Source organism: Armigeres subalbatus, chromosome 2 (genome assembly GCF_024139115.2).
Source record: "Armigeres subalbatus isolate Guangzhou_Male chromosome 2, GZ_Asu_2, whole genome shotgun sequence".
NCBI lineage: Eukaryota > Metazoa > Arthropoda > Insecta > Diptera > Culicidae > Armigeres > Armigeres subalbatus.
The window spans coordinates 422,941,353-422,969,339 of record NC_085140.1 but is presented as its reverse complement, the minus strand read 5'-3'; the positions used below and the strand labels follow the sequence as shown (position 1 = coordinate 422,969,339).

General features: G+C 40.0%; 1 protein-coding gene across 3 annotated transcripts; it reads right to left on the bottom strand.

Annotated features, from left to right (window-relative positions):
* Window positions 1–120: 120 nt before the first annotated feature.
* On the bottom strand, window positions 121–16,242 carry LOC134217788 (uricase-like). Of its 3 annotated transcripts, none has more exons than XM_062696604.1 (4): window positions 16,095–16,242; window positions 1,095–1,385; window positions 756–1,034; window positions 121–688 (listed from the first exon to the last, which is right to left on the bottom strand). In XM_062696604.1, the coding sequence occupies exons 2-4, from the start codon at window positions 1,294–1,296 to the stop codon at window positions 192–194; spliced, it is 978 nt and encodes a 325-aa protein (XP_062552588.1). In that variant the 5' UTR covers window positions 1,297–1,385; window positions 16,095–16,242; the 3' UTR covers window positions 121–191. The 3 variants fall into 3 exon arrangements, with proteins under 3 accessions (XP_062552588.1, XP_062552590.1, XP_062552589.1); XM_062696606.1 differs by having other exon boundaries at window positions 16,052–16,187; XM_062696605.1 differs by having other exon boundaries at window positions 16,000–16,148.
* Between the last annotated feature and the right edge of the window lie 11,745 nt (window positions 16,243–27,987).

Sequence of the window (27,987 nt, the reverse complement as noted above, 5' to 3'; positions counted from 1 at the left end):
GGTATTAATATCACTGCATAATAGACTTGAAAAAAAAGTTAGGGGCGAAACACACAACTAAGCCCACACCCTAATGCAGTTTAACGGATGTCCCATTAATAAAATAAAACTTCATTAAAGTAAAATTCTTCATTACAATTACTTCGAGATTTATTCCATTTTTAGTTTTCTTATGTACGCACTTAAAAAACCTACAGCTTGCTTTTGTGAACCGACTTGCGGTCCAATTGAGCATAAATGATACCTGCGGGCTTGTCCACCGGCAAGAAGACGATTTCTTCCTTCAGCTCCTCCCCCTGCACCAGCTTGGGAAACTTACTGAAGTCGAAGTTTAAGTAGTGCTTATTGGGCATAGTCATATCGATGGAGGACACCTCCGGGATGCTTTCCAGTACCAGTTTCTCCGCCAGGTAGAGCGTATTCTGCACACTGGGCGAGAAAATGCCCTTCTCTGTTTCGCCCGCGAAAGTGTTGAGAATGCATTGCTTCACCTTGTTCCAGCAGAAATCGAAATCCACTCCCGTCACGGTGGAGTACTGCCAGGAAGAACGAACCACGGTGCTGAAGATGCGGTCATGCTGATCCGGCAACGAACGGTACTCGTCGTTGACGAAGTTAACGAAGGCCGATTGGGTCGTTTTGAGCACACGTAAGTCGGTTAGACCGCTGATAACTGTGGGTGTCGTATCTAAATGGGGCATAAAGATAAGGATTTGAGATGCGACTCAATTTGTTGAAGTGATCCAAATACCTACCTCCTCGCTTTTGTGTAACGTCGCAGTACCGGATGGCAGTGGGGTTAAATACGAACGCATGATTGTGTAAATCCTGGTAAGGTCCCTTTCCGAAGCCCATACGGGACCACGGATATTCATCAATATGAATCGAAACTTCATTTACGTGTGAGTATTTGTTCAAGAAGTGATCGCACAGCAGAATGCCAAACTCCTCCGGTGTTTTGAGTCCATGCTTACGAGCCAATAGGTACACTGTATTTTTCTGAGAATCCGTAGCTATAATGTCGCTATTGTCACCTAAAACCAAATACTTTCATAAGATCTTGATTCGTACATTTCACTCAAAACCTGCAATACCTTGAAGATAGTCCTTCTGGCTGGACAGCTTCAGTTTAGTTCCCACCTCGAATTCCTTGATACTGTGAACCAACCCATTGCGTACCACGTGCAGTACTTTAACGCTGTCCTTTCCATACCCGTAGTTGCTAATCTGGAAGTGGTCTGGTACTTTTTGGAATCCAGCGTCACGTGATTGCTCGACTAACTTTCTGGACATCATCTTGAACGGCGGTGCGTCAACAGTTTCCTGCTACACTAGTTGTTATGCGCGCTCTTCCGATACGTCAGCAAATTCTTGTATAAATTCAACTACAAAAAATAGATTGGAAAATACTGGTTCAAGTTTGCAGAGTAAACACAAATATTTTTCTTGTTAGGATTACAGTCGTTACAAACAACAAGTTCAAATATATAATAAACATATTTTTCCCATCAATGGTCGCAAAAATACGTGTGTAGCCATCTCATAGTAACTGATGCGTATGTTTAACAACGGAATTAATCATATTAATATTTACAATTAAGGAAGACTGGTGATCATCATGCGTACGGCCACACCCATTGGTGTCTGCTCTAGATGATAATCGCTCTACATGGAGACCGAGATTTCATAGGTAGGACAACACCTGTTTACAGTAACGTAGAACTGATTTCTGAATTGATCATTGAGTAATATGGCTGATGCAATTCCTTATCAATTGGAACTTACGACTCACAAACGTAATATTTACAATTCTAGTGATATGTCTACCGCGCCAAATGATCGAGTTCTATAGAAAAAGCCGTTATGGAGGTCAAAGCGCCGCGCCGTGCTAGTTTATTGGCTTTCATTGCATTTATTATATGAAAGTGAATGAGATGTTCTTACTAAACCGGTTTTCCACAGGCGAGTGACAAACTAGCCAGATCTGGTTCATGGGTTTGAGTGCAATAATTCATCACCGCTCCGAGTAGCGGGGTTTGGAAATAATTCTTCAATTTTGTACAGAACTTCCAAATTTTAGAGGTACCAGTGAGTTTAAGAACATATACAAAATTTGGCATAAAACCATCGCCTCAAGTGGAGCGGGTGGAAAAAATGGAAATTTGGATAAGCTCTTATGTTCCTGCTGCTGCTTCTTCATCAATATAACTAACATTCCTACTGGAACTTGGCCTGCTTTTCAATTAAGTATTCAAATGTTGGTCATTCAAGAAGATCCTTTATATGTTTATATGATATGTTTGAAGATATGTTTCAAGAAATCAACGGCAACTTTGCGATTACAGAAAACAGTTTTATCCGAATAAGATCTTGGAACACTATTAAAAATACTGCTGTTGTTGACTTCGACTGTAGTGTTGATTTTTGAGGTTTTTCGATTGTGCAGAAATTACTTTGCCATCTAAGGACAACCACATTGACTACGCATCGATTTTGAGCGCAGTTTGGCAGTATTTTTAAATTTTGAGTTTTTACGGCTATGCAGTCTGATTTAATAAAACAAATTTTTAAATTTTGTCCAACGTTCCGACATAGGGTTCGATATCTTCTTCAGGGAAGACATGTTTTCCCAAACAAGGTAGGCTCGTAAGAAAAATTACACTTCAAGAGTGACGCTACCCTTCAGGGGGCACCAAAATCAATGCTTGCTCTATAATTAATAGAAAAAAAAATAGTTAGGGGCCATGTAATAACCAAACTGACTATGAATTGATCCAAAAGTCTATGAGAATACGGTAAAGAGCTAACAAACAATATTTCTTTATTTCCTCATCAACATTTTATATGAAATGGTTTTTAGTTTTGATTACTATTCCCGATTTTCAGGAACCTCCATGATAGGCGAATAAAATCTGAGAGTATCTTATTTAAAAAGTTATTTGGCAATCATGAAATTTAATACCTACATTGTAATTGGTGAATTTTTGGTCACTATTACGGCCACTATTACAAGGGACTCCCGGAATCGTTATGATGATGAAGAGGGTTCGATTGATGTTGGTATACCGGAGCTACTTCTAACGGCGTTGCAGTCTTGGATAATCAAAATGAATGTTTTGGATTTCCCCATCGGCTCTGTCTCGAGTCTTCTTCAAGGGGATAATTTTACAAGATCGTTTGTAGAATTCTTCCCTTGAAGAAAAATCCAAATAAAGTTGAAACGTCGAAGAAAGTCTAAATTATTCGTTTTGATTATCCAAGACTGCACCGCCGTTAGAAGTTTCTCCGGGAATAACAGCAATAAAGATTGAATAGTGAAGAAATGATTAAGCATTTCCAAGTGGTTTCCTTCAAGGACTACATTAATTACAAACCGATTGACCAAATTCCGAAGGGCCCTTTTCCCCCCGTTACTGATTCCAGGTATAAGGGAGGGTTTTTTTTAAGAATTGAGATAAATTTGCTTCATCGGCATTTCCATCGATGGATTTCAGTAACTCTTAAGTACCGTCAACTGGGGGGGGAGATGATCATTTTTAAGACAAAACATGCAATAACAATGTGTGTTTACATTTTAAATCGAAACAAATAGTTTCAAAACATGTACTGCTATACGTTGCAATAATCAACAACTTTAGTTTTCTGAAATGCAGTCGCATTTATTAAATTAAATTAAATTATCACACATTTTTTGAGTAATCTGGTTTGGGGTGAAGTTGATCAAGACAGCTCTACTAAAATCATTATGACCTAGTAGTCAAAATACACTAGGTTATTTGTATGAATGTTGAATTTACTACGTAAAGAAGTCTACGAAGTCAATATTTGAAACGAAAATAGCGTCATTTATGACTATCTCTCTTTCTTCCACAAAATACATTTTCATGATTATAATCGAAAAACTCGGATTTCTACCTAGCGGTAACATTACTTGAACGGAGAATATTGTTGACTACCGTTTCATAAAAAAATTGTCACTTTTGACTGACACATCAAATGATCATCTTCACCTCAATGATCATCTTCCCCCCAGTTGACGGTATTTGCTTTGTTAGAATAATAAGTGGTGCAATAAAATTGATTACAGAAGAATATCCGTAATGCCTATCTGTGTTCATTGCGGATTTTCCTTTTTTTGAATTATTTTGATTAAAAAACATGTGTAGATGAGGAGCCTAACATGTAGTTTTTCAAAATTCTAACCCTACGTATTTAAAAGTTTTCAACATAATATTATCACTGTTAATAACATTTTAAAAGCATTTTAAAATATACTTCCTATATTTAACCATGTTGAAAAACAGTGATTTCACGCACACTTCCGTCGCCGCTAGATGGTAACAGCGCGGCTGCGTCAAAGCGAATTCTCTTCGGTTTCAGCATGTGTACTCCAACATGTGATCTAGAGTTGGATTTTTTCTTTACCCTCCTGCTTTCAATGGCGCTTTCGAGCATCGACCAAACCACATCAGAACTAGTTGCATTTAGTTGACCCAACTAGTTATGTACATAAGTGCTTCCAAACCATGAACAGACCCAAACCAGAATTGAATTTTTCAACAACTCTAATTAATCCATCAAACGGGCTTGGTAGTCATATGGCTACTGCTTCTGCCTCATACGCAGGAGGTCGTAAATTCAATCCCAGGTCCGTTCCATAATCCTACTTTGTATCTTAATCTATATTTCTCCTGTTCTAGCAATCGCTAGAACTGGAAATGGACTTTCATACCGTTTCCATTTCTATACTATACCTTCAACTTGACTATTCTAGTGAAACTGCTAGAATTGGAAATGAACGAAAAAGATCGTTTCCTCTATCCAATAAGAAATTCTATCAGTTGCTTTCTCCTATCTGTCACCATTAGCAGCTCGTTAACCAAGACGAACCTCTGCCCCTCGAACCTAACCCAAAAATTCCAACAAATTCCGCATGAACTCGTGGCAAGTGCAGAGGTATATTCGGCTTGCAGTGGGCGAGTGATTGCATCATCATTTCCTCCCCCTTCCCTACATTGACTTGCATTCTGACGTGGCAGGCGCCAGTGTGATCTAACAAATGAGATCACCAGTACTTGTACATTGAAGATGAGTACTAGTCCCAAGCAAACATCTGTTGGTTCTCTGTGCAAGAACAGCTGATCTGGTCATAATGGAGTAGCAACTACGGGCAGTCAATCAAGCTCAAGCTCAACTCTAATTAATCCATCAAGGTCAAACCACTTACCAAGCCACGTCAGATTAAAAAAAAGTTTTTTGAGTTTGCGTAAATTTTTCTGACCGCTTCAATAATTTTCGATCATAAATCCTCTATATTACAAAAACCATAAAGGATATACAGGGGATGGACAAAATAATTAGGATAGGCAAATTTTAGGTAAAATTAGATGTGTTGTAACTACCTTAGTTATCATCCGATTTTGACAATTCAGGCATGCCTGAACTAGAAAATTAATGCAGTTTGACGGTATGTCCATGGAACTGACTATGGTCCCCGGATTCCGGAGATATTCCGGTTTTTTCGGAGGTAGGTTCAAAACCGTAAATTTGAGGTGGATATTAGGAGAAGTTGTAGTTAAAAATTGAATAATATTAGTAACCACAAATGAAGTAGGGCTCTTGCTGATTGGAACCATATATTGAGATTTGGAATCGGACCAGAATCAAGTGAGATATGGCCATTTCTTTAAAATCGGTTCCGATCGATACTTATCAAAGGGGTCAGGCCACAACTTCATTTGAATCTCGCTTTTTGATAGATCGTCCACTATGATTTTATTCTAGAAGGCCTCTAATGTGTCGAAAATGAAAAACCAATTGAATAAACGGACCCTGAAGTCGCTGGGATGTCCCCGGGGAACCTGTGAATAGGGACATTTAAGTTTTAGCACCAAAATAAGTCATTCGACGGCTCTTTTTTCATGGTTTTCGATCAGGAAGCGAAGTATGAATAGAAAATGGTCCATTGACGTCTCTGACCGCTTCCAGGATCTACGGATTGGCCCCGGGGAACCTGCGGAAGGGGACATTTTAGTTTTACCAAAAAAACAGTCGTTCGACGGCTCTTTTTTCATGGTTTTCGATCAGGAAGCGAAGTATGAATAGAAAATGGTCCATTGACGGCTCTGACCGCTTCGGATTGGCCCCGGGGAACCTGTGGAAGGGGACATTTTAGTTTTACCAAAAAAAAAACAGTCGTTCAACGGCTCTTTTTCATGGTTTTCGATCAGGAAGCAAAGTTTGAATATAAAATGGTCAATTTACGGTTCTGACCGCTTCCAGGATCTACGGATTGGCCCTGGGAACCTGTGGAAGCGGACATTTTAGTTCTACCACCAAAACCAGTTATTCGACGGCTCTTTTTCATGGTTTTCGATCAGAAAGCGAAGTATGAACATAAAATGGTCCATTGATGGCTCTGACCGCTTCCAGGATCTACGGATTGGCCCCGGGGAACCTGTGGAAGGGGACATTTAAGTTTTACCAACAAAATCAGACATTCGACGGCGCTTTTGTCATGGTTTTCGATCAGGAAGCGAAGTATGAATATAAAAGGGACCATTGACGGCTCTGACCGCTTCCAGGATCTACGGATTGGCCCCGGGGAACCTGTGGAAGGGGACATTTTAGTTTTACCAAAAAAAAAACAGTCGTTCGACGGCTCTTTTTTCATGGTTTTCGATCAGGAAGCGAAGTATGAATAGAAAATGGTCCATTGACGGCTCTAACCGCTTCCAGGATCTACGGATTGGCCCCGGGGAACCTGTGGAAGGGGACATTTTAGTTTTACCAAAAAAAAACAGTCGTTCGACGGCTCTTTTTTCATGGTTTTCGATCAGGAAGCGAAGTATGAATATAAAATTGTAAATTTACGGTTCTGACCGCTTCCAGGATCTACGGATTGGCCCCGGGGAACCTGTGGAAGGGGACACTTAAGTTTAAGCACCACAACCAGTCATTCTAAGGCTCTTTTTTCATGGTTTTCGATCAGAAAGCGAAGTATGAATATAAAATGGTCCATTGATGGCTCTGACCGCTTCCAGGATCTACGGATTGGCCCCGGGGAACCTGTAAGCATCATAACCAGTCATTCGACGTCTCTTTTCTAGTGGTTTCGATTAGGAATCGAGAAATGAATATAAAAGCGACCATTGAGGGCTTTGACCGCTTTCTGGACCTACAGATTGACCCAGGAAACCTGTGGAAGAGGACATTTTAGTGTTAGCACCAAAACTAGTCATACAACGGCTCTGTTTTCATGGCTTTGGATCAGGAAGCGAAGTATGAAATAGGCAGGTTCCTTATGAGCTATTCGTAGGTCCAGAAAACGGTCAGAGCCGTCAATGGTCCATTTCTTGTTCATGCTTCACATTCTGATTGAAATCCATGAAAAAAGAGCCGTCCAATGATTGGTTTTTGTGCTAAACCTAAAATGTCCCTTTCCACAGTTCCCCGGGGGCAATCCGTAAGTCCAGGAAGCGGTCAGATCCATTAATGGTCCAATTTATACTCATACTTCGCTTTCTGATCAAAAATCACGAAAAAAAAGCCGTCGAGATGAAGGTTTTGGTGCTGCAACTTAAATGTTCTTTTCCACTGGTTTTCCGGCGGGAATCTGTAGGTCCTGAGAGCGGCCTGAGAGTCATCAATGGTCAATTTTATATTAATGCTTTGCTTATATTAAAAACGAGCTGTCGAATGATTGATTTTGGTGTAAAAACTAAAATGTCCCCTTCCATAGGTTCCTCGGGGGAAACCAGTAGGTCCTGGAAGCGGTCAAAGCTGTCAATGGACCATTTTATCACAGACAAACAGACGTAACACTTCTCATTTTAACATCGTACACGTGTACAACGGTTGATTTGAAATACATCTATGCTACGCGATTGTGCCAAGAGAGGCGCTAGTGTTCAATCGCTTTGACATTTGATTAGTGTATATGCTGCTGAATGTTTTCTGTGTTGATGACGATGATGATGATGATTGATATAGATGTATGCGTTAGGAGCAAACGTCAAATGGTAAATAATCATGTCCGGCTGTGTTTTTCGCGATTCTGATAACAGATGGCAGTAGTGTTTTCCGAAAAGCGAATGACGATAATTTTTCAAACAGTTTGTATGAAGAGTTACGTCTGTTTGTCTGTGATTTCATATTCATACTTTGCTTCCTGATCGAAAACCATGAAAAAAGAGCCGTCGAACGATCGGTTTTGGTGGTAAAACTAAAATGTCCCCTTCCACAGGTTCCTCGGGGCCAATCCATAGATCCTGGAATCGGTCAGAGCCGTCAATGGACCATTTTATATTCATACTTCGCTTCCTGATCGAAAACCATGAAAAAAGAGTCGTCGAACGACCGGTTTTGGTGGTAAAACTAAAATGTCCCATTCCACAGGTTCCCTGGGCCAATCCTTGGGTCCTGGAAGCGGCCAGAGCCGTCAATGGTCCATTTTATTTTCGTTCTTCGCTTCCTGATCGATAACCATGAATGAAGAGCTGTCGAATGGGTAGTTTTTGTGCTAAAACTAAAATGTCTTCTTCCACAGGTTCCTCGGGGCCAATCCGTAGATCCTGGAATCGGTCAGAACCGTAAATTGACCATTTCATATTCATACTTCGCTTCCTGATCGAAAACCATGAAAAAAGAGCCGTCGAATGACTGATTTTGGTGCTAAAACTTAAATGTCCCCATTCACAGGTTCCCCGGGGACATCCCAGCGACTCCAGGATCCGTTTATTCAATTGGTTTTTTATTCTGGACACATTGGAGCACTTCTAGAATAAAATCATAGTGGCCGATCTATCAAAAAGCGAGATTCAAATGAAGTTGTGGCCTGACTCCTTTGATAAGTATCGATCGGAACCGATTTTAAAGAAATGGCCATATCTCACTTGATTCTGGTCCGATTCCAAATCTCAATATGTGGTTCCAATCAGCAAGAGCCCTACTTCATTTGTGGTTACTAATATTATTCAATTTTTAACCACAACTTCTCCTAATATCCACCTCAAATTTATGGTTTTGAACCTACCTTCAAAAAACCCGGAATATCTCCGGAATCCGGTGCCCATAGTCGGTTCCATGGACATACCGTCAAACTGCATTAATTTTCTAGTTCGGGCATGCCTGAATTGTCAAAATCGGATGATAACTAAGATAGTTACAACACATCTAATTTTACCCTAAATTTGCCTATCCTAATTATTTTGTCCATCCCCTGTATTCATTTAATGCATCACGCAAAAATAGTAATTTCGAGCTCCCCTCCTCTCAACCACTTGGTCACGCTATTTGTTTTATACAACTTTTATTTTTATTTTTTAAAGCTTCCCAAACCTTAAGTGAACACCTATACATTTGTTTTCGTGATTTAAGTAAATTAAGTAATTTAAAGTATGTATGTTGAAATTTGTATAATACATTCACTAACACGGTTAACGCTTGAACTGTAATTTTAGGTTTCGCGAAAAGTTGATTTTTGCATCCATAAAATTAATTCTTACTTGCATCAATTCTCGCTTAACTTTTCAAAAGGACCTAAGAAACATTTTTTTCATGATTTAATTTGAATAGCGCAATCAACAGAAAAACATGTTAGCTTTTGATTGCAGTACATATTCAAATTAATTCATGAAAAAAATGTTACTTAGGTCCTTTTGAAAAGTTAAGCGAGAATTGTCCCTTTTTCAAGTGAATTTATATCACAGGTGACCATTATAATACAATTGAACTAATCCCATTCCATTTATAGTGGTTTGTACCAAGAAAGCAAATAATTCAAACAATTTACACTTGGTGATGATGATGATGATGATGATGATGATGATGGTCCCGCCACATACCCCTGCAAAGGTTTGAGCTGGACGAGTTATCTTTAAGATAATTAAATAAGATCAATGTAATCGGTAGGGGCCCTCCTTAGCCGTGCGGTAAGACGCGCGGCTACAAAGCAAGACCATGCTGAGGGTGGCTGGGTTCGATTCCCGGTGCCGGTCTAGGCAATTTTCGGATTGGAAATTGTCTCGACTTCCCTGGGCATAAACGTATCATCGTGCTAGCCTCATGATATACGAATGCAAAAATGGTAACCTGGCTTAGAAACCTCGCAGTTAATAACTGTGGAAGTGCTTAATGAACACTAAGCTGCGAGGCGGCTCTGTCCCAGTGTGGGGATGTAATGCCAATAAGAAGAAGAATCGGTTTTGCAAACAAACGATCCGATTGTATATACAGATATAAAATCCAAAATAAAATTCTATTACCCCAGGTATCAAACACTGTGGGGGAAGTGGATAATGTTCTAATTACTCAATTCTTTTCTTCCCTCTAGGGTTTAAATCGATAGCTGTGAATCCTAATATATTCCTCTTTGTTATCATTGAGAATTCAGTAGTGATTGGACTAATATAAATGAGAAAATGCCTGATTAATCCACCTATCGGTACTGATGCCTTTTACATGTTTTACATGTGAAAAAAATGTATAAGAAAGTTAAAAATAGCACTGATAGGTAAATATATTCTATAATTCTCATTAATTTTTATTCATAACAAGTTTCGCCGTTGAATGCAATTTTTTTGCGAACAAATTGGTTAAGGACAAGTGCTTAAGATTAGCTGATAATTTTGTACGTGCTATGTGCACACACATACATACATACGCACATACACAGACATCATCTCAATTCGTTTAACTAAGATGATTAGTTTATAACCCTGTAAGTCCCATACTTCCTTTAAAACGTTCATCTTTGGGGCGAACATATAGATTTTACGTACACTTAGTGTTCGAGAAGGCAAAACCAGCCCTTCCCTAGCTATTACAAGAATTCCTTGAGGATATATTCCGTTTAGATAATTCCACAAAAGATACTCACAGCAATTATCGTATTGATTTTAGTTACATGTAACTACTCATCACTATTGAAGTTCAGGGTAACATGGGGTTTCCACTTACCCCATCCCACTAGGGTAAGTGGAAAAACAACTCCTAATTTTAAAATCTATTCCCATAACTTTCAAGCCACCAAAATGGTATGAATCACCGCACAGTTGGGGCAAAATTGACTGTTTTTGATAGCCCATTTTGATTGAACGCATTTAGATTATTTAAACTGGTTTTACACTAATTCAAACATGCATCTATCGATTTTTCCTTTTCCACTTCTCCCAGTGTACCTTATATTAATCAATTTGGTCCCACTATGCCATACTTATTTAAGTGTATTGTAGAAAGTGGTCAAATTGGTCCAAAATGCCTCCCTATCCTATATGGTATTTCGATGTACCAATATCAACCGAAACACCGAATTATTTCAACATAGACACAAACTTTACAAAACTAGCTACATAACAAAATGATCTCCTACTCAAAATAACTAGACTCTTGACATTCATTTAAAATTTGGTGGTACATGAAGCTGACGTAGGACTACGTCGCTGCACTTAATGGATGGTATTTGTAATTATAGCTTGTATGTCTTTATGGACATTTATATTCCTCTACTTTTAAAATCTCAAACTATTCAACAACTATCGATGAAAAATAATCAAAAATCAATATTTTAAAAGAAAAGGTATATAAAAGTGTTGTTGGGTCTCCAGTTAGCCTTCCAAGTAAAGGCGTAGGATTGCTAATCCAGAAATGGCGAGTTCGATTCTTCGTCCGGTCTGCAATGTTTTCGAGTGGGAAACATTCTCGACCTCCTGTACTCGCCACACAAGATACTTACTCATGCAATGGCGGGCATAGGAAAGCTTTCAATTAGTAACTGAGGAAATGCTAGTAGAATACTACCAAGAAACTGAGGCGTTTTACAAGGTAGGTTTATGTTGGCCTTTTGTACCGGAAATTCCGGGTTTCAGGAACTTGTTCCGTAGCCATCAAATGGCCAGTTTTACACTACCAAGAAACTTTGACATTTTCTTAACTACTCATAAGAAGATCTAAGAAGATTCATGTGTCGGGAGCCTTTAACTTCTTTTATGGTTTTATTTTGGTCTTTTGTACTGAAAATTTCGGGTTCCCGGAACCCGTTCCGTGGCCATCGAATAACCAGTTTTACCCTACCAAGAAGCTAACTAGCGTTTTCTTTACTCATGAATTTGTGAGAAGTTTGAGCTGTCGGTAGACCGAGTTATTCCGTGATTCTATGTTGGCCTTTTATACCGTATATTGCGGGTTTCTGGAACCTGTTCGGTGATCATCAATTTATGTCGATTTGGCTATTGTTGTCAACCATTCACATTGACCATTCATTACTTATACTAAAACACTGAACATTTGTTCAAAAAATTACTTATGCCACACTTCAAAACTCCCCCCTCTAAAAGAGGTAGCGTCATCCTGAGCATTACCCCGTCTACTCTCTGGAACTACTATTCCCCTTGGTCACAGTTGAAACCGCTTGCATTTTAGTTGAAAATTTACCGAGAATGAGCTGTTCTGAGTAGTCAAGATTCGTCCCGGCAGTTTAAAGGTTAAAATAAGTTTGTTGATAACTACAGTGATATTGAACGAATTGACAATAAAAGGAGGGTGCCCACAACCGAGTTTAGCAGCATTTTAGCAGAAAAATTGCAAGCTAAAATGTTGATGGCAATCGATATTGAATCTCAAAAAAGAATCAACTTACTGTCTGAATACGCATTACAACTCAATTTTTCAGTTAAATCCATTGGCGTAAATAAAGGGGAACTTAGCCCTCCATAGAAAAAAATGCTCCCCTAGGATTTGAAAAGTTAGTTAGCAGTGATTTCAATTTTCAACATATAGCATAATCAATTACTGAAGAAGTTTGAAGACAAAAGGGTTATCTCCCATGTTCACATTATCATAATGAAATGAGTGGTAGACAAATCAGCTTGTTTCTCATTTATGATAAAGATTCCTATGTGGGAGTGAAGTTACACTTCGTGTTAATTATGAAAATGCAATATCTAATTGATTTGAAAGCATCAAAGCAAGCTTCATATGAACAACAACGGAGAGCCACCAAATTATCAAACAAAGCAATCATGGCATTTCGCGAGCAGTCAAAGACATAGTCAACCATCGCGGACTGGAGTGACAGTTTATCAGCAGACTTTCGTTTGCCTAGCAGTATGATAATCTCCTCAGTTCCCACCAGCATTCGAGAAGAGTTCTCATCAGAATCCGAGAGGAATTACCATCAGAATCCGAGAAGAAATTTCATTGGAATCCCTGAAGAATTCGTTCCAGAACCATCGAAGTATTCCAACCGGAATGCAGAAGAATTCACACTGGATACCGTTTGGTGTCGTTGCGAATCTGTTAGGGATACCCTTCATAATCCATGGAGGTTTTTCTTCAGAATTTCGCGTTGATTTTCTTCGAAATTCCTCCGGAGTCGTATGAAAATTTGTTTCGGAATCATTCGGATATTTATTTCGGAATTCCTAGGCATTTTGTTTCAACGGTTTGCTTCGGAATCCCTTGAATATATAATTCGGAGTATCTCGACGTTTTTCCTCGGAATCCCTCAACGATTTGCTTCGGAATCCTCGACGCTCGGAATCCTTTTGAAGATTTGCTTCAAAACCCCTTGACGAATTGCTTCGAAATCATTCGACGATTCGCTTCAGAATGGCTTACTTCGGAATTCCTCAAAGATTTAGTTTGGACACCCTAGACGAATTTCTTCGGAATCATTCGACGATTTGCTTCGAAATCCTTCGATGATTTGCCGCGTAATCCTTCGAAAATTTGATTCGGAATCAACGATTTGCTTCAACATCCCTGGAGGATTCCCTTTGGAATCACTGGAGGATTATTTTGAAGTCCCTCGACTATTTGCTTCGGTATCCTTCGACGATTTGCTTCTACATCCCTGGAACATTACCTACGAAATCCTTGGAGCATTTATGTTGGAATTCCAGGAGGACTGCCGACGAAATCTCTGGAACATTCCCGTTGAAACTCCTGGGACATTCCCGTCGGAGTTCCGGGAAAATTTCAGCCACAACTCCAGGAGGATTCCATTTGAAATCTCTAGAAGATTCACATTAAAATCCATGAAATATTCCCGTCCGATTATCTGAAACATTCCCGTCCGAATCCCTGGAGGATTCCCGTCGACATCCCGAGAGGATTTGGAATTCAAGGAACATTGCGACCGCTACAACACTTAGATGCAATAGCCATACGCTATCAATTTGAGTCGTTGTAGAAATCATTCGTACCAAATCGTAAGCTCAGGAAAAACCTTCTGCTATAGTGGAGTTCTAGCAAATGGACTTTCGTTGGTTTCAGCCCCTATGACGATGAACGGAATTACCCGCAGTGTCCCTATCCCAAAATTGAATGCAACATTGTCTTCATCCTCTGCCAATAGTGACAAATACAATATAACTAGTCTCTTTTGTTGCCTGTTTTTAGCATTTTTCAGCGACAATTGCACTCCTTTCAGAGAACTATTGATATGAACTGCAGAATGTTTCGGTAAAACTTGAAAGCCAGAAATAGATTGAGGATCGAATGAATAGAATTCACAAATCTGCAGGACGTTTTGGAGAACCTGAGAAGTGGTGTACGTAAGTCCTGGTAGTCCTGTCAAAGATTAATAACTATATGACATTGAAGTGCGAATCCCGGAACGGCTAGCTTGTTTCTTGGTTCTTACGTTTAAAATACTTAGCTAACTACACTCCGTAGTACGATGCGGCTAAGATTGTCATGTGGAAAAAAATCTCAATCTGAACACAGTGAATCACTCTGCTTGCTATACAAAAAACAAATCCCCATTGTAGTATATGAAGCCTTTAATTATCTACTGAAGAATGCTAATAAATGTAATAAGTTGAAAGGCAGACCAACTTCTAGTTGGTCTATTGGAACAAAAGCTACTAGAATGCTCGGAATTGAAGGACGAGCGCTTTGGAAATATGGCCGGCACCTCACTTGGCACAAATCTCGAAAAATAGTCATTGATAACACGCTTGATAAACATGTTTTCCGCTTCGGCTGTCTCATGTTTTCTAGGATTTGTAGTTCTACAATCGTTTTTTAAATGAAATCATGGGGATTCTTAATATGTTTCCAGAAAATAAATTTAAAAAAATCATAGATCCATGGTCTAACTCTATGTTACCCAATGCCAGATTGATGTAAAAATCATTCAAAATCTTAGCGTTGCAGTCCTTTTGCGAGCTTATGTATGTCGATACGTTGTATGTTTCAATCCTCATTTTAGTGATCAGGTACTCATTACAATGTTTCGTTCAATCGATGCCAATAATCCAATCGGTAAATGCTCAGTGTTAACATTGCGGTGGGGCGGGTTTGATTCCCGGTCTAGTTGAGGAGATCTTTCTGCTTCTCTGATCATACATGAGCTATAGGCTCAGTTCGTCAGTACAAGCTTTTGTAATAATAGTAAAAGGGAAAATCCACAAAGTGCGTCAAGCAAAAATGATCAATTTTCAACCTTAAGCTTTTTGTATTGAATTTCTAAAAAAAATGGAATGTATCGTTGAAACTTATTAAAAACTCTCAGCAGTGATGTTCTTAATGACCGGACCCAAAAAGTTCATAGAAGAAGCAGAAATCGATGATGGATTTTTTTAACTTTTCAATGATGATGAAACATGTGCACGTTAGGATTGCATTTTGAACCATCATAATACACGGGATAATACTCTAATTGCGTTTCGTCTACTGCAATTACTGTGATAAGCAGTTCATCTTATTTTCACCTTAAATATTGTTTATCATATACACACTTCTACAATTCTAGCCTTTGTCGAATGGAATGTTTTCACGTCCCTAATTCATTTTGATAAGGAGCAGTTTTAATCGGTTCAGAGCATGTTTATTGCTCTGCGTTAATCACAAGCCACATGTCATCACTGATCCACCATTCATTCAAATACCGTTTGTCACGTATACCACAATTCCACATATTTTAGGACATTTTTATCAGCTTTAAGCATGCTCATTGGACGTCAACGATCAATTTTCTTCTGATTCTTTATTCACCCTTCCTCATAACTTCAAAACTCCATTCAGTTGACCTTCGCTTTAACTGTACCTTCATCAGGTTTGCTCCTATCTTAACATTTCAATTCACTTACACTTTCCACTCTTCGTCCTATTCGTTTTCTTTCAATTCACCACTTTCTTCCTTGCTTCTTGAGATTCGGACTACCCGCTTGAGCAACGTTCCCGTCAACGGCTACAACTGGACTGCTGCATCCCGTTCGTCATCTTAAATTCTTAACGAGCTCGCGGCAGCTCTCATTCGGACCAACAGCATTCAACGCATATCAGCATCAGTTCATCCGTTACCACACTTTTGTGGACCGGCAATGATTACGGCGATGGGCGCATTGCCGTGCGCAGCAGCATCCCGCCCCATCTCGTCCTCATCTTATAGTGCCTTCGCTACCATAATCACAACAAAACTGCCCCCCTCCTCCCCTTGCCTAACTTGTTGTCCGGCGGGGTCCGATCAAGTATGTGCGCAATCTTCCCTTTTTTGAAGAGCGGAGCGCTGATCAACAATCTTCGTGACGTGAGATGGTTTGGTAGTTGCTACGTCTGCAACATCTATCAGCTTGAATTTGTTCAAGGGATTTCATCAGTGGAAAGGATTAGAATCGGTTTATGCTGGATTTGATGTTATCAATGTTCAACCTGCTTTAGGAAACAAGCATCGTTCGTAGAAAAAGATTGTGCAACAAATGGGATGTTTTGTATGCAACCACAGTAATGATCACCATTTATAAGGTTAAGAACAGTAGTGAAGCGGATCTGCAGAAGTGAAAGAGACAATAAATAAATTAACTTATTATTATATGTTTTATTTTAGGCAAATATAATTAGGAGGGCATGTTAGAACACGCACGTTTCAGACAGGCATATGGAGTAAAATCTTTCTAGGTCGTGATACGCATATCTATACAGTGTACAACAGTAATGATAAAAAAATTATTTTGAGCTTTTAGTGTAATGTCCTCACTGTTTCGTACTATCCCAATTAATTCCACCACTTGATTGTACCCGACTGAGGTCGAAATACGTATCTGTAAAAGATACAATCAAGTGATAGAATATCTAAAGCGAAAATGATGCTATATCTATAAGAAAGACCCTATTTGGTATAACCGACAAATTAAGAACTTAAGAACTCGCAAGCCTAAGGCACACAAAATTTACAAAAATCATAAAAGTAATAAAAATATGTTACTTTATTTGGACCTCTGCAACCTCATCTATGCCCCAAAGAACGATAAGTCCAATGACGGGAAGTATGAGTTCTATAATTTTACCTTCAGTGGCTCTGACCGTTATAAATTTAATGGCCATGACCATAATGTTCTTCATATTTTACCAATCTATTTACGACACTTTTGCTACATCGTACAGAAATTGTACGCTAGAGCTTGGGCTAGTTTTACTTGTCAAGAAACTAATCAATAACTTCAATGAATGAAATGAAATTAAAATAATTATAACAAAAATAATAAATAAAACATTTATTGGAGGGGCGAGGGAGATCTACTGATGCTACTTTGAATTTCTCTGCTTGTATAGTCACCAGTGAGCTCAAGTACATGAATTTTTCAACCACCGATACAAACTCGTGGTGGAAGGCTTATATTGTTCTCTCTTTAGCCTCCTCCTATCATGTACTCCGTCTTCAACGTACTGATGATTAGTCCGATCCGCTTTGCTTCCCTTTTCAGTCCGATGTAGGTTTCCTCCATCTTGGTAAAAGTTACGTGGCGTGATATCAATGTCGTCGACGAAAACAAATAGCTGAACGGACTTCGTGAAAACCGTCAATCCCTGCCCTTCGTATATCCTTCATCAAAACCGATGTTGAAAGCAGGCACGAAAGACCATCACCTTGCCGTAACCCTCTGCGCGTTTCGAAGGGACTCGAGAATGCCCTTGAAACTAGAACTACGAACATCACTCGATCCATCGTCGCCTTGATCAACCGTTTATGTATTATATATTTATCAGTTTATCCGGAAATCCGTTTTCGTACAATTGCTGCCATAGCTGTTCCCAATCGATTGTATCATATGCGACTTTATAGACGATGATGTGTGAGCACGCTGTAATCGCGGCATTTCTGTAATAACTGTCGTACGGCGAACACATAAACAAATAAACAAATAATCAAATATGACACCTTCCATCCACTCTTGCGGCAGAACCTCATCCTCCCAAACCTTGGTAGTTACTCAGTGCAGCGCTCTAGCCAGTGCATGTCCAAGTGTCCACCGTGTTTAAACAGCTCTCCTGGTAGTTGGACTGGACCTGGAAATCGAGTTCTGTCCGCGCCCGTTTGTATCGTGCCTCGTTCGATTTGTGATTCAGTCTGCAGTGATGATCTCCAGGTGTACCGATACGGAAGGCTGTGTTGGAAGCAGGTGCTGCGAATGGCCATATTCTTGACGGCGGCGAAATCAATTAGTCGTAGGCCGTTTTCGTTCGTCAACCGGTGAGCGCTGAACTTTCCAATAGTCGGTCTAAGCTCCTCCTCTTGGCCAACCTGAGCGTTCAAATCTCCTATGATGATTTTGACGTCGTGGCTTGAGCAGCTGTCGTACTCACGTTCCAGCTTATCATCATCAGTGCTTCCGGAGTTTGGTCGTTGTTTATGCTGAAGTTGAAGAACCGACCTTGATCCTCAACCTGCACATTCTTTCATTGATCGGCCACCACCCGATCACGCGCCTGTGCATATCGCCCATCACTATAAAAGCTGTTCCCAGCTCGTGTGTGTTGCCGCAGTTCTGGTAGATGGTATGATTACCTCTAAACGTTCGCGCCATTGATCCCTTCCAACAAACCTCCTGCAGCGCTACGATGCCGAATCCACGATCCTTGAGCACAACGGCGAGTATGCGTGTGTTCCCGATGAAGTTGAGAGATTCGCAGTTCCACGAACTGAGTTTCCAATCGCTAGTCCCTTTTCGTCGCAGTGGTCATCGCCGATGGTTGCCGGTCCGCAACGAATAATCAACAAGAGAGTACTTGTTGATTATTCGTTGCGTTTTTTTTTTTGGTTGCCTTGCAGGGACTGACACCAAACCCCCTAAATTTCCGGACCATTCCTCCTTATTTCCGGTGGACCATGGTGCACAGTTTCATTTAGAGTCCCTAGCTGGCACTCGGACGATGATGAGCCGCCCCTAACATGGAGTACAGACGCAGTTGTGAGCCGCTCCTAACATGGAATAAAGATGCTCAGTAAGCTTTGCACCTCTGGGGAAAAGCAAACCTCCCATTCCCTGTCAGCATACGACCATAGTTCCCACCAGGGTTGGTTACCCGATCTTCTCTAAGGATGCTTGTATCCCGGCCAGCCCCACGAGGAGGTAGGGATAGGAGTTTATTTGTTTATTTGTATCAATCCAAATGACAAATGATAGTCTTATTGCAGGGCTGGTAGCGATCAATGCTGCTCAAAATAGTGACTTTAGTGATCAACGTTGACGAAAAAAGAGACCAAATAGTGACCTTCGTTCGTAGAAAAAGTGACCAAATAGTGACTTTCAGTTCGTGACAAGAGAAACTCAAGGTCGCAATGTACGATTTAAATCAAGGCAAAATCTTGCATGATTCGATATCCAAATGACTCACCTTAGGATTTTTTGTATTTTCGCCTTGATTGATAAATGAGTGAAATGAAGCAATTTTGCATGACAGACTTAAGCTCTTTTAAAATAAGATATGGAATAATTTAGCCAGTAACACTTATTGATGTAGAAAAAATGTTCAAAACATACTTGATTATGAAGTTAATAACTAGGCAGTGAGTAAAAAGTTGTTATACAGAACAATGTTTTTAATTGAAACAATAATTTCTCAGTAAGTTCTACACTATCGTAGGGAACAATGTTTTTCCAACAACCTCTGTATGTGAAAATGCTTTTTTACGACTGAAAATCATGTAAATAATTGATAAGTATCGAATTCCTTCAACTCACAAAGCTTATAAATCTAAAATAGATCTAATTTCTGGTTTGAAAAACTTTTAAAAATTGAAAAAAAATTGATGTTCAGAAAATAAGACTGTTTATAACAATTCTGTATGAGAACTTACCAAAACCTATATAAGAACTGGGAATATGTAAAATTAATAGACTCTTATACAAAAAATAAGAATCTAGCATTTTCGCATATACTAGCTCTTATACAGGTTTTGGTAGGTTTTTACAGAGAATTGTTAAAAAATCTAACAATCACCGGTTGGGTGTATAGTAACAAATTCCATTTTTTTTTTAGTTTAAAGGATCGATGTCAGATACAGAGATAAACTTTTGAAGCTCCTCTAAAATAAATACCGTGGGGCATCGAAATCCGTTCACTTAAGCACCTTACTATGAAAAAGTCATTAGAAAATAGGAATTGAATGTAAATGAAACGTTCGTCATTGACACAGGATCAAGAAGGCTTCTACTTTTGAAGTGTTTCACATTTACTCATTAAAAATTACGAAAAACATGATAAAATAATGAATAAAATCAACTACTCCTGACTCGAAATCCGTCCACCGTGGACGGATTTCGAATCAAAGGATCAAAATCCGTACAGCTATTTTTTAACTAAATATTTAAACTGAAGCAGTCTGATTGACTAAACTACCACTGTAAATAGTTCGATACGCACCTTGAGAAGCGATCCCTTCGATTTGTATTCCGCTTATCTTATGTAATGATTGGCAGTTAGCAATTAAAACATAGTTACTTTTGGTGCAATTATGCTCTACCCAAAAACAAAATGGCAGTAAAAACTCCGCGTTTGGTGGGCGGCTTTTTTTTTGATTTTTGTTGTTTTAATTTCATAGCCTTCTTTCCATTTCTATGGCCTAAAAGCTTACTGCCAAGTATCTGAACAGGATAAGATAAATTATTCCTACATTAATTACCTTTATCCCCCTTTGATTTATTGATATCTCATGAGGTGGACGGATTTCGGTGCTGTACGGATTTCGGTCCCGCACGGTAAGGGATTTCTTATACTTTATCTAAGAATTTTAGTAAACAATAATTTCTAAATGAGAGACTTAAACACGTTAAATTTTAGCATAAATTCGTGCCGGAGGCCAAAGAATCATTTTTAAACCTAAATAATTTGTTTAGGCTTTCAAAATTCTTTAAACATAAGTTTCTTAGGAATATGGAACGATTGTTTAAATGTAAAATTAAAAAATATTCAAAATTTCACAGTTATTTCATTGAAAATTTCAAAGTTTAGGCAATTTTAAATGTAAAAACTATCATCAGAATATATTTTGCGAAATCCTCAAGTACTGATAGTTTGATCATTTCAGCAGTTCCTCGCTCACCATTTGTTTTATTTGAAACACCAGGAAGTTCATGTAGAATTAAAAAGATTATATCTGAATAGTTAGATTATGGAGATTATTGATTAGAAAAACATTTTTTACATGTTAGAAAATCAGAAAGGTCTGCAGTTAGGCTCTCGAATATGTTTGGATTCTCGATCGCATTCTGCTTACCCCACAGTATAAATATTCATAAATAGTGACATAGAATCCGTCCATTAAATTATTATTGACATAACCGAGTTAACAGGCTGGCCAAGTTTTTTTAAAGACTGGAGCACCGTCTTCAAACAGTGGTCGTACATACTGAACACTTAAAACCTAACAACGGACAGGACACATAACACCCAGTGGACCGGTGGAGATCACGAAAAGTTTCCTCCTTTCGGGGTGGGAATCGAACCCACGCTCTATAGACCGTGCGTCTAGACGATTGACGTCGCTAACCGCCGACTTTCGGGTTAATAAGCTGTAGGAGTTATTTTTTCATACATCGATCAGTTTGTTGTAAAGCAAGTTTATCAATAAGTACACAAAGCGGTACAATATTTGAAATATCTTTGCCATGCTAGTTGGAGTACCCCACGAAACTTGGATTAAGAACCCCAACTTTTAATTTTGATCAAAATAGTTGAAAATAGTGACTTTTTACGAGAAAAAGTGACTTTAGTGACTTGAGCTCGAAAAAAGAGACTTTTTAGTGACCTACCCGAAAAAAGTGACCAAGTCACTAAAAAGTGACCCGCTACCAGGCCTGTTATTGAATCATTAATCAACTAACTTAATAGACTAACTCTTTTACATCGAATCATCACATCTAATTACATAAACCAACATTGAAAAACAATTACTAACATCAAAATTTAAACTAGTAGAACAGCATCATATCAATTTAAAAAGACAAACATCTTAATGTAAAACAAAAAAAAATCTTTTCCGCTATCTATCCGTTAAACCATTAGTAAACTGGTTTCCATGTTCTAACGCGTAAGCTCACAAATTCTATTAACTTCATTCCGGATGGCCACGTAGATGAATTCAAAGATACAGTTTTCCATCGGACGTTTAAAACTATTTTTAATGAGGTATAATTAAGACTTTTCACATCAACCCATCTTGGCACTACTTTGAAAACGTTAACTATTTCATCATTTCCAATTCCGATAGATTTGCGAACCCCCGCATAGTTTTGAACTATTAATGTACCCTCTCTCATATAATTCACAGCCATTAGAAACAATACTTGTTCAAAAGTACATATAATCCATCGCAACTATACGTCGACACTACCCTTAATTGTTTGAACAGTAAGACAAATGTTATTTGACCATTTTACAATATGACGAAAGGGCGATTAAGTTATGTTACTATAAAAAATTGATCGTTTTCTCGAACAAAATTTTTCACGTACAATACAACAGAAGGTTTGCATATAATCTTGTCTCAAGAGTTGGAACAGTAAGCCTAATTTTGATGTTATTATGAAACCATATTTGGAGAATTTATACAATGTACAACTTGCGTTTAATTTTTGTCTTAGATTTTTTTTTCATTTTCTTTCGTTGTACATATAATATTTAATACTTACGTTTGTATCGCATATTTGTATTTTATTCCAATAATTTTATTTGGATTGAAATATGATTGCATCCTGGTTCAAACAAAATTCGCATGGATTCTGGTTTATGTAGGCGCGAGGTTGTGAAAGGAGTCATCTACCGGTTTGCTCCTAAGCCTGCCGCCATGATTTTCAAACAACTCTCTAGAAAATAATAGAGTATTTAAGGATTGATAATATGAGTTTCAAAGTTCTCCTTACCTCAATACTATTTTGTCCATTGTAAGAACTTCCGTGGTGACCGAATATGTTTATGGGAAACCGCTGGTGGATTCTCATGAACGGTTCGAGTCCAATTCACCAACAATGTTTTGCTTCTGAGGAATAGAAACGAAATAGTCTTAAAGACACGTTAACTTAATTCATTACTTGTTATACTTACACCTGGTTTTGATTTATTCATCCAATTTTTAAACTTTACACAAGCCACTTGTCATGAGACGAGTTTGTGCAATCCCATTTAATTCCACCACTTAATTTTACCTTGACAGATACGTATTTCAACAAGTTCAACGAGTTCAACAAACAATATTGTTGATTCAACTAAGCAAAATTTCTATGCGTGTATAAGGTTTAGACAAACAGAAATTCATTGTTATGATTCATTGTTCAGATTTAATATATTGTAGTCAGATGGATTAGCACTAAAGAAATGTTAAACAAATCCGTTAAAACACAATACCGTTTGAAGGATAATTATTTATTTATGTATTCAGACTAAGGCCGAAGTGGCCTGTGCGGTATATAAGAGTCTTCTTAATTCGGCCCGGTCCATGGCGACACGTCGCCAACCACGCAGTCTACGGAGGGTCCGCAAGTCATCTTTCACCTGATCGATCCACCTTGCCCGCTGCGCATCACGCCTTCTTGTGCCCGTCGGATCGTTGTCAAGAACCATTTTCACCGGGTTACTGTCCGACATTCTGGCTACGTGCCCGGCCCACCGCAGTCGTCCGATTTTCGCGGTGTGAACGATGGATGGTTCTCATGCAACTCGTGGTTCATTCGCCTCCTCCACGAACCGTCCGCCATCTGCACCCCACCATAGATCGCACGCAGCACTTTCCTTTCGAAAACTCCAAGTGCGCTTGACCCTCCACGAGCATCGTACAGGTCTCGTGTCCGTAGAGGACTACCGGTCTAATGAACGTTTTGTTGATTGTCAGTTTGTTACGGCGGCGAACTCTATTTGATCGGCGCGTCTTGCGGAGTCCAAAGTATGTACGATTTCCAGCTACTATGCGTCTCCGAATTTCTCTGCTGGTATCATTTTCGGCAGTCACCAGTGACCCCAAGTACACAAATTCTTCTACCACCTCGATTTCGTCACCACCGATGCAAACTCGAGGTTGGTAGCTCACATTGTCTTCTCTTGAACCTCTTCCTATCATGTACTTCGTCTTCGACGTGTTGATGACTAGTCCGAACCGCTTAGCTTCCCTCTTCAGCCTGATGTAGGCTTCCTCCATCTTCTCAAAGTTACGTGCCATGATGTCTATGTCGTCGGCGAAGCTGGACGGACTTATTGAAAATTGTACCACTCGTATTAATCCCTGCTCTTCGTATTACCCCTTCGAAGTGATGTTGGATAGCAGCCACGAAAGACCATCACCTTGCCGTAACCCTCTGCGCGTTTCGAAGGGACTCGAGAATGCCCCTGAAACTCGAACTACGCACATCACCCGATCCATCGTCGCTTTGATCGACCGTGTCAGTTTATCCGGAAATCCGTGTTCGTGCATTAGCTGCCATAGCTGGTCCCGATCGATTGTATCATATGCGGCTTTGAAGTCGATGAATAGATGATGTGTGGGCACGTTGTATTCGCGGCATTTCTGCAGTACTTGGCGAAGAACGAACACCTGGTCCGTGGTGGAGCGTTCGCCCATAAAACCCGCCTGGTACTGCCCCACGAACTCCCTTGCAATTGGTGCTAGTCGACGGCATACAATTTGGGAGAGAACCTTGTAGGCGCTTTTTCCTCCGGAAAATCGAGTTTTGTCTTTTCCGCGCCCGTTAATATCGTGCCTCGTTCGCCCTCGTGCGGTGTTGCAGCAATCTCGCCCATGCTGCATTCTTCTTTTCCACTAACTGCTAACATTCCCCGTCATACCAGTCGTTTCTCTGATCCAAGGGGAACCGTGCCAAGTGCAGCGGTTGCGGTGCTTCTTCTTCTTCTTCTTATTGGCATTACATCCCCACACTGGGACAGAGCCGCCTCGCAGCTTAGTGTTTATTAAGCACTTCCACAGTTATTAACTGCGAGGTTTTTAAGCCAGGTTACCATTTTTGCATTCGTATATCATGAGGCTAACACGATGATACTTTCATGCCCAGGGAAGTCGAAACAATTTCCAATCCGAAAATTGCCTAGACCGGCACCGGGAATCGACCCAGCCACCCTCAGCATGGTCTAGCTTTGTAGCCGCGAGGTAAGACTCGCGGCTAAGGAGGGCCCCTAGTTGCGGTGCTACCAATGGCGGATCGAATATCTCTCAAACCATCTTCAAGAGACGCTGCGCCTAGCTGCTCTTCCATTGGGAGAGCCACTTTCAGCTGCTGCGCGTATCCTTGGGCTAGTCTACCGGCTTGTAGCCGACCAATGTTAATCCGCGGCGTTCGACTTCGACACGTGTTGTACACCGTCGAGAATTTTGAGCGCAGGCATATTGCAATGAGGTAGTGGTCGGATTCAATATTCGCACTGTGGTAAGTGGGTGGGCGGGCATTCGTGATGTTGGAGAAGAATTTACCGTCGATTAGAACGTGATCGATTTGGTCTTCCATTTCTTGGTAAGCTACCAAATTGTAGCTGTTCCACGCCCGTTTATATCGTGCTTCGTGCGCTCTCGTGCGGTATTGCAGCAATCTCGCCCATTCTTCTTCTCAACTAACTGATCACATTCGCCGTCATACCAGTCGTTCCTCTGATCCGGGGGTACTGTGCCTAGTGCAGCGGTTGCAGTGCTTCCTAGGGCGGATCGAATATCTCTCCAGCCATCTTGAGGATGAACTGCGCCTAGCTGCTCTTCCTTTGGGAGTGCCACTTCTAGCTGCTGCGCGTAGTCTTGGGCTAGTCTACCGGCTTGTAGCCGCCCAATGTTTAGCCGCAGCGTCCGACCATTCCGCGGGAGGCAACGAAGTTTATGCATCGTTGACCGTTGTCATTCGATACGGTGTGCAGACTATCCGACCCGATGACCGGTCTATAATTTCCTCCCTTCCTACCTGTGCATTCATGTCGCCGATGACGATTTTGACGTCCCGCAGTGGGCATCCATCGTATGTCTGCTCCAGCTGTGCGTAGAACGCTTCTTTCTCGTCGTCGGGTCTTCCTTCGTGTGGGCAGTGCACGTTGATGATGCTATAGTTGAAGAAACGGCCTTTTATCCTCAGCTTGCTTATCCTTGCGTTGATTGGCTGCCACCCAATCACACGTTGGCGCATCTTACCCAGCACTATGAAGCCGGTTCCCAGATCGTTGGTGGTGCCACAGCTTTGGTAGAAGGTAGTCGCTCGATGCCCGCTTTTCCACACTTTCAGTCCTGTCCAGCAAATCTCCTGCAGCGCCACAACGTCGAAGTTGCGGGGATGTAATTTATCGTAGATCATCCTGTCGCAACCTGCGAAACCTAGCGACTTGCAGTTCCACTTGCACTTGCACTTGCGGCACACGGTCGCTTTTGTGGGGCCTACTTGCAGATTCATGCAGCTTTTTATAGGAATTTAACAGGCCCACTGTTAAACCCCGCCACATCCTAGGCAAGCCCCATAACTCGCAGATGGCCTGGGGAGGTGTCGTCAAGCCCTTGGACATAGTTCCTGCTAAAAAGCATAACTGGTTCATTCTACTCTACTCTCCTCCTTCAATTTAACCTGATTTAGAAGAAACAAAGACTGACCATGTATGGATCGCATAGCTGCACTTATGCACGTTTTCAAATTTTCCTCATTACAAAGAAATGATGAATGGGTTGGCCCTGATTACAAAAGCAAAAAGGGGCGCACACCTATTACGTAAGGGCTCATAGAAAGAGAGGTATTTGTCATGTTCTTATGATCCATACAAACAAAAAATATTCCGAAAGAAAAAAGAGGTTGAAAAGGTTGAAAATCGCAGAAAAATCTCTTACGTAATAAGTGTACGGCCCCAAACAGTTGGGTAAATATGTGTGTAGGGTATGTACCACGTTCAACAGAACATTGTTATTTGGAGCCATTTATGAATCATGGCAAAAACACTTTTCAATTGTTTTAGATCCTTTGATTCGTGTACAACCACGATATAAAAGTAGAGTGTCTTAATTTTTGTTTGGTTTGTTCCAGTAATATGCCTACTAAATTTTTGCAAATATTTTTCTGGAGAGGCTGCTCGAACAGAAAATGTTCTGCATGGTATACTTTGCAGCTACGCCGCTTACCGCTCAGGAAAACAAATTACATTCATATTTTAATTTTTTGTTTTCAAAATGATTAGTTTTACACATCGTTTATTAGGCATGAGCACTTTTTATAATAATAAAATCTAGAGCCACTAAAAGGGAACGTCCACAAAATAGGTAACGCTTAGAGCGGGAGGGGGGGTTGAGTGAAGTGTGACGTTACATACAAAATTTTCAGAAGCTTCATACAAAAAGTGTGACATAGGGGGAGGGGGTTAAAAAAGTCCAATTTTTGCGTTACGTTATTAATGGATCTTCCCAAAGGTCCAATGATATATGTAGTAGAAAAACACATTAGATTTTATGGAATGCTGAAAACGAAAGTCGTAACCCTTTTTCAATGGTTACATTGGGTCACGGAATCAGGTCATTAAATTATCTAAATAATTACTTGCGAGATTGCTCCCGCATTATCATAGATTAAACAATTTATTCTAGACAGTGATATGATCCCGCACAATTTCTATCCAGCGATTGGGCAGTTGATGTGGAAAAACATTTCCCAGAAAAAACTGGTCTCAGAGTTACGTACCCGGTAACTTGTTGCAACTTAAATCCAAATGGGATTGCATCCTCCCACGAAGCGCGCGATCGTCATT

Coding starts and splice junctions, on each gene's coding strand:
- LOC134217788 (XM_062696604.1), bottom strand. CDS start 1,296: ATGATGTCCAGAAAGTTAGTCGAGCAATCACGTGACGCTGGATTCCAA. Junction 1,035..1,094: donor CCAGAAGGACTATCTTCAAG/GTATTGCAGGTT, acceptor ATTTGGTTTTAG/GTGACAATAGCGACATTATA. Junction 689..755: donor CGTTACACAAAAGCGAGGAG/GTAGGTATTTGG, acceptor TGCCCCATTTAG/ATACGACACCCACAGTTATC.